The following is a 7,637-nucleotide window of genomic DNA, read 5'->3' as shown; positions in this document are numbered from 1 at the left end:
GCTTTTCATCGCACTGTAATGGTTAATTTTGTTGAGCACCACACCCCTTTACAAACCTGGACATCCCCACCATCTTTCGTCCGACGCCACGCTGAGGTCGTGAGACTAAACTAATCTTTAAATCCAATAAAGTTCCAGTTTCCATTCGCTAATATTGTGGTCTAAAAGTATAAATTGTGGATACCCAAAAATCTCATCTGGCAATCCCCCCGCCCCCTCAAGGGGTAAAGTTGGTGTATAAATGCATACCTGTAAATTTTGGAAATGTGCTTCAAAGCAACTACCTCCATTCCAACCCCATGCAGGAACAGATACAAGATTAAAAGTTAGTGGAAGTGGGCTAGATACTGTACTCTCTATCTCAGGTCTATCGCACCATGATTGAAAAAATCAATGCGATGCGTACATTCATATACTGTAATTCATAATTATCATTATATATTTATTTCAGAATGTAATGGAATTGAGAAAAAGTGGTCCGGCCATAGCCGGTGCGACCGGTGCGCTTCTGACGGCCCTGTTTTGTGGAGACCATCATGTAAAACTAATCTTACGATTTGTGAAACTATAAACTGTGCATATAGCTTTAATACCGTTCATGTAGTCTTTTAGCAGTGTGCCCTTAGATCTCTTACTGAAAAAGGACCTTAAAACGTCTGCAAAACTATTTTTGTCAATCTGTGATTTACTGAATGTGATAGCTTATTTAGTTTTCAATCTACATGTTTATTTGAATATTAGAAAATTGTTTGTGCTGTGTATGTGCGGGTGTTTAAGATATGATGTGTGTGTGTGTTTATTAACACGTTTGGTCTAAATTTAGATGAGATTGTATGCCTTTATAAAAGATTAATACTACTCATCAATTCTAGGACTGTGAAAAGTATCTTGCATGTGTCTTAGAGGTATTAGGATTAACAACGTTAAAAAAAATACATAGGTTTCGATACATTACGTTTGGCATTAATAATTCAAATGAAGCGACATCTTCTGGTAAAGTGATCGACTTTTCCGGAGCGTTGAGTAGCACGACGGAGCGAACCCCGCGGGACGGGCCGTGGTATATCAAATTGTCTGTGTCTTCTGGATCCATTTCATTCACTGCCCAAATAACTCTTGCCGTGTCACTCTGTGTAGACATTATAAAGAATACACATATATTATTTTATTTTAAAACATTTACAATTTTATAATAATATATAGAGAAGTAAAAATGTAAACTATATAATTGTAGGCATTGAATCACGGAAAGGTAATTGACTGTTGATCCAAACAAGTTTTATACTGATAGTGCGTATCCAACTTAGGCCTACTGTATATAACTTACAATTTAATTGTAAAAGTTTCATTTTGATATCTCTAATGTTTTAGAAGAGCAACGTATAAACCTTTATTATATGTTGTACTGCTTACACAAAAGATGAGGAAAAGAACATAAAGTCAATGCAAAATTACTAGAACTAGAGTGAATGTTTCAAGTTCTTTTGTATACTGTATATTATTTTTTTTGGTTCAGAAACATAAATATAACATGAGCTAATCAGTAGTAATAAATAAGATAAATCATTATTATTTCTATGAATGTCGGGGGCGGATTTAGAGATGTCCGAAAGGAGTGGAGGTGGGGGTGGGTCGCGGTCGGTCGAGAGACAACACTACCCTGGAGGGGTCCGGGGTCAATTTTTGGTTTTTAGATGCTCGAGAATAACATCAGAGGCGTTTTGGGCGATCAAAAAAAATTTTTTTTTTTTGCCTTAATTTTTTTTAAACTTTCATACTGAATGTTTAGTTTGCACAAACTATGCAAGTGGGCCTATAATTATAATTACGACGTAAATTGAATCACTTCTAATGAGGAGTATTTTGAAAACGTAGTGTGGAAATAAATGTTAATTGTAAGCGTTAAAATCAATTAAATACGACTTATGAAAAGCTAGAACGCCGGAGCTTACGGCGATTTTTCCCCTGGACCCAACCGGGTGCCTACGCGGCCCCAGCCAGGTCTTGGGCCTAAATAGCAAGACTTCACTTTCTTGGCAGACCCTCCCCTCACTTACAAAAACTGATCGACGCCCTTGAGTTGGAGACCAACTTTAAGTATACTTCTGTCCAAGGTCAGTGGTGAAACGGTAACCGGTGGAAAGACCAGAGGGCTAAGGCCTCCCCATTCGCTGAGGCCTGCGCCTACTCCTTCCCTATATTATTAGAGTTTCTGGAAACTAACCTCCCTTGATGAGTTCAATGTGGCTCTCTGGCCCTGTCTACTGACGTTTTCGTCGCCACCACTGGGATGGGTCTATTAACCAACATAATTTAGAATAATGCTTTACATTGAAAAAACTATTCTCGAACAACCTAATATAGAGCTTAACTCTATTAAATATCCCTTGTGTTAACTTACATTAATAACATAGTCATCGCCATCACATGTATTCAGTGTACGTTTAAATCCGATTGTTGTTCTGCCTCCCTCTTCAAATCCATACAGGATATCGTAGTCACTGGATACATCCACATCCGGCATGGAATTTGTTTTACCATGGCGGTCCTAGATTATTGTAAAATGAAGATTAGAATCATACAAATAATAATAGCAATATCAATAACGGCAACAGTAAAAAAAAAATAGTAAGAAAAAATATATATGACATCTTTTGCATCAGTCTATTTACTCCTGTTAGGGCCATACACGAAAAATTGTGGTTATGGAAAAATCTTGTGTAAGCCATTTCGGCCCTTATTAGATTAATACTATAATGTACGATGTTGAATGTAATTTAAAGGATATATTTGTGTCCCTTAAGGTTTGAATTATGTTTTTTTTTAATTGGGAACCATATGGGTTTGTCCAAATTAATTCATGGGCCCATTGTGGGCTCTATCTGTTTTTTAAAGGGTTGAATTGGGGTTGAAATGTAAGGGGCCCTGTTAATTGGCCTATACGGAAAAGAGCTGCCTGTGCACCCTAAATCCATAAGGGTCCCATAAAGTTGGCCCGAATTAATTTATGGGTCCTTTAAATAATATATTTGGGTCCCTTTCCTTTGGGACCCATATGGGTTTTACCAAATTAATTCATGGGGTCATTATGGGCTATATCTGGGTTTTTTGAAAAAAAAATTGAAATGTAAGGGGCCACTACAAATTGGCCCATACGGGAGAGAGCTGCCTGTGCACCTAACATCCATAAGGGTCCCATAAAGTTCATGGGCCCGTTAAAGGATATATTTGGGCCCCTTAGGTTTGCATTATGGTCTTCAGCAGCTGGTCCAAGCTCCATTTGGTCTTCAATTGGTCCTCTTTGTTGTATAATAAAAATGGCTTTAATCGACTCCTGTAGTTTTACAAAATACACTGAGTTTAAGATATACAATTCATAATTTCTTTAATTAAAAAACCATCAGCTGTACTTTATGGGATAGGGACTTGCATACCCCTTCGCATATCGTTTGGCTTAAGTCTTTACTGTAACGCTTACAGTCCTGTTTAAATCAGCATTTCTGTCCATACTGTAATTATAAGCCTATTATATTAAAGCATCAATAGCGTTTATAATATAGAACCATATTCAAGAATCGTTTGCGTCAGGCGTGCGTATAAACCAACAATCTTTGTGTATTGAATCACCATCTCTCCAAAACCATGCATTTTATTGTCCGATGACAAGGTAAATGAAGAATCTTACTAAAGGGTAAGATAGTTTGAATTCTGCAATTGAACAAATGAAGTTTGAAATATTGAATCACAGTGGCTTGTTGGTATTAACTTTTTTTGGGGTTCCACAATGGCTGAAAGATATATACTAAAAAAACCCAAATTCTTTAAAACAGAGCTGAGTATGCATTTCATTGTCCTTGGCATTTCGTAAAAAAGTGATTGAAATTCACACTATACAGGTCAAAATAAAAAAAATCAGGGGGCAGGGGAACATTGTCTTCCGTCAATTGAAATAGGCCTATGCAAAATCCTTTTTTAATTGTCTTAATTAAGGTGCTGTCTGTGGCAAAGAATGAATAAGTAAATGTACAGTACATAAAACATTCCTACTCAAATTTAAAATCTGTTATTTCCCTTAAAAATTAATGTTATTAAAATAAGAGTACGATATACACAATGTAGCTAAGATAAAAAAAAACAAAAAACTAGCAGTTTTTTTTTTATCAAAAGTGAATTATCAGTTCCAATTTTTTTTTTCTTAGTTTTCAAAACAGCTTAAAAAAAACTAGCAGTTTTTTATTTTATCAAAAGTGAATTATCATTTCCAATCCTGTTTTTTTTTCTTAGTTTTCAAAACAGCTTAAAATTAAATATTGTGTAGACAGTACATTACGATGTTACAGTGATATTCATTATAGGCCTATTACATAAACATTATATTTTATTAGTTATAACCTCCATCATGGTAGTAAGTACAGTATCTAATTAGAGTATGTTTCATAATCAAAACCTACAGTACTGTAGGCCCCTAAACTTAAAAGCTAAACAAAACATTTTATTCACCTTTGAAAGTCAGGCAATTTTCTGATTCCGCAATTGCCACTATATGGCTAATTAGTAAGACTCGAGTGACAAACATATTCCGAAAAAAGGCAAAATTTATTTATATTAGTGATTAAGCCCTATGCCTACATGCAGTAACTTTCGCCAAAAACACTAAAGGTTTACCCCTCAACCCATTGCTTCATTATTTAACATGGACTTATAATTATTGACACCACGGCCTAATTTACCAATAGTTAAACTATAAGGCAAAACTGCAGTATGGACAGTCCGACGAATTATTCCAATAATTACTCAATGATACAAAATTAACTAAATGATACCACAATTGTTTTATATTATTATTATATATTATTATTATTATATCTACCATTATTTTAATATTATTATTATCATTATTATTAATAATGTTAAAGCTTTTTATTACTACTATTACTGTTGTTATTATTATCCGCATTTTTATGCCTATAAATTATTTTTTATTAGAATCTCAATATAGCTTTATAAACTTTATACAGTTTTTGAATGTGCCAAATGGGCAAATAACCCCTATTAAGGGTTTTTTCATTGTATCACAGCAACTACAGCACTCTAAATATAAGAAATATTCATTGGTAAAAAGCTTACGTAAATGTATAATGTACCTAAATGAAGGAAATAGACTTTAATTAATTCAAGGAATACTAAGCTGCTTATTCATGCCCTCTTGCACTCTGGCAGCGAAGCGCATCAGAAAAGATGTAGATTGCGTTTGAGTACATGTTAAGAAACTAGTTGTGGTGTTTGAAACTTTAAAAAAAATGATTGACGCCAACATAACTATCATCTGCACTATTTTCATAATGTTAAATACACGTTGCAAATATGTTGAGATTTTAAAGTTACAGTATCAACATAAGTTCAATGTTTTTTCAATGTGAAGTTAAAATATAGTTTTTTATATAACTTTATTTCAACATTGAATTCACTTTGAAATCTGGTAGAGATTTTAACAAACAATTATTTAACATTTTTCAAACGTTAACCCTAATAATTTTTATTTCAATGTAGAATCAACATTTAAAATGTGTTGTGTATTTTTTTAAATGTATCCATTACATAGTTAACGTTATATCAACAATAAATAAACGTTGAAAAATGGTTTAGATATTAAATATTATTACATTAACAACATTAGTTCAATATCTTTTTAATGGTTAAAATATAGTTTGTATTTTACATATAATCAATGTTTAAACTATGTTTTTCTGCCAAAAACCATAGTTTATTCAACGTTTTTTCTACGTTAAAAATATGTTGAGATTTTAATGTTATAGTAACAACGTAAGTTCAACATTTTTACAACATAAAGTTAAATTATAGTTTGCATTGTAATGTGGAATCAATGTTGAAAAAGTAATATTTTTTTTAACCACAATCCTATTGTTTATTGAACATTTTTTTAACGTTAAATAAACATTGCAAATATGTTGAGATTTTAAAGTTACACTATCAACATAAGTTAAATGTTTTTTCAGTGTCAAGTTAAAATATAGTTTTTACTCAACTTTAATTCAACACTGAATTCACTTTGAAATCTGGTTGAAATTTTAACATAACAATACATTGTTAAGTCTAAATATAATTGTTATTTCAATGTAGAATCAACGTTGAAAATGTGTTTCTTTTTTACAATCCATTACTTTAACTCAAAGTTATTTCAACAATAACATTGAAAACTGGTTTGGATATTAAAATTACAGTAACAACATTAGTTCAACATCTTTCAATGTAATGTTAAAATATAGTTTGTATTTTAATGTATAATCAACGTTTAATGTTACCGTATGTTTTTTCAATTAAAACCTTGTTTATTCAACATTATTTAACGTTAAATAAACGTTGGAAATAGAAACACAACACATTTTCAACGATGATTAACATTGAAATAAAGGCTAGGCCTATATTTAAATTTAGCGTTGGAAAAATGTTGAATAAACAATGCAATTGTTATATAGTTACTGTAAATTTAGCCTAAGTTCAAAATCTTTTCAACGTTAACTTAAAATTGCATTTCGATGTAGAATCAACGTTGAAAATGTGTTATGTTTTTCAACCAAAGATCTATTGTTTATTTAACGTTTTCTTAACGTTAAATAAATGTTGAAAATATATAGTTTTTTACTCAATTTTATTTTAACATTGAATTCACTTTGATATCTAGTTGACATTTTAACATAACAATTGCATTGTTTATTCAAAATTTTTCCAACGCTAAATTTAAATATAGGCCTAGCCTTTATTTCAATGTTAATCATCGTTGAAAATGTGTTGTTTCTACAAAGCACCCATTATTTACTCACCGTTGTTTTAACAATAAATAAATGTTGAAAACTGGTTGAGATATTAAAATTTCAGTAACAACATTAGTTCAACATTTCAATGTCAAGTTAAAATATAGTTTTTATTTTAACCTATAAGCAACATTTAAAATAAGTTGTGTTTTCAACCTGGAGTTTAAGATTTTACCAAACTTTATTTACAATGAATTCACTTTGAAATCGGGTTGCGATTTTAACATAACAATTGCAATATATTTATTCAATATTTTTCCAACGTTATATGTATACTATATTACAGGGTGTATCTAGGCTAGCCCAATATCGTAACTGTATTTTATAGGCTTGCTTTATATTATTATGTGGTTATCTTTTGTTCTAGCTAAGATTTAGGCCAGCCAGCCCTCTGACCCTAGCTAGTAGAAGAGACTAAGCCTAGACTAGGTTACTGTAGTGTAGTGTAAGGGCATAGGCCTAGTTAGCATTTTACTTGTTCGGGCTACACTGCAAGTTGGATGTGTGGGCTAAGTTTAAATTATTAGCGGTAATTTTTAATCGCCTAGGCCTAGACTTTACTTTGCAAAATGGCCACGTCCTGTGTTGAAATGCTATAATAAGGTCTATATTAAATTAGATATAATGTTAAAATGTGGTTGTATGGACAAAGTGCAAAAATAAAACAGCTAGGCCTAGGCCTATTATGTGTGTTTAATAATTCATCTCATACCATGGGCCTACATACTGCCAGTGGTATAATAGCCACATCACTGTCATGTCATCAGTAATCATTTTCTTCTTCTTTTTTTTTTTTTTTTTTTT

General features: G+C 32.1%; 1 protein-coding gene across 1 annotated transcript in view; it reads right to left on the bottom strand.

The window, feature by feature from the left end:
• Window positions 1-7,637, bottom strand: part of LOC117108374 (DBH-like monooxygenase protein 1 homolog) — a 38,181-nt gene that overhangs the window by 24,673 nt on the left and 5,871 nt on the right. The window contains exons 2-3 of the mRNA XM_033250375.1: window positions 2,402-2,548; window positions 956-1,129 (exon numbers count right to left, since the gene is read on the bottom strand). Of these exons, the coding sequence (XP_033106266.1) occupies window positions 956-1,129; window positions 2,402-2,548 (321 nt within the window). The remainder of the gene's footprint in view (window positions 1-955; window positions 1,130-2,401; window positions 2,549-7,637) is intronic.

Source organism: Anneissia japonica, unplaced genomic scaffold (genome assembly GCF_011630105.1).
Source record: "Anneissia japonica isolate Jap-2015-1 unplaced genomic scaffold, ASM1163010v1 scaffold426_len1935630_cov189, whole genome shotgun sequence".
In the NCBI taxonomy this organism is placed as follows: domain Eukaryota; kingdom Metazoa; phylum Echinodermata; class Crinoidea; order Comatulida; family Comatulidae; genus Anneissia; species Anneissia japonica.
Note: the sequence above shows the minus strand (reverse complement) of the source record. Positions and strands in the feature narration are given on the sequence as shown.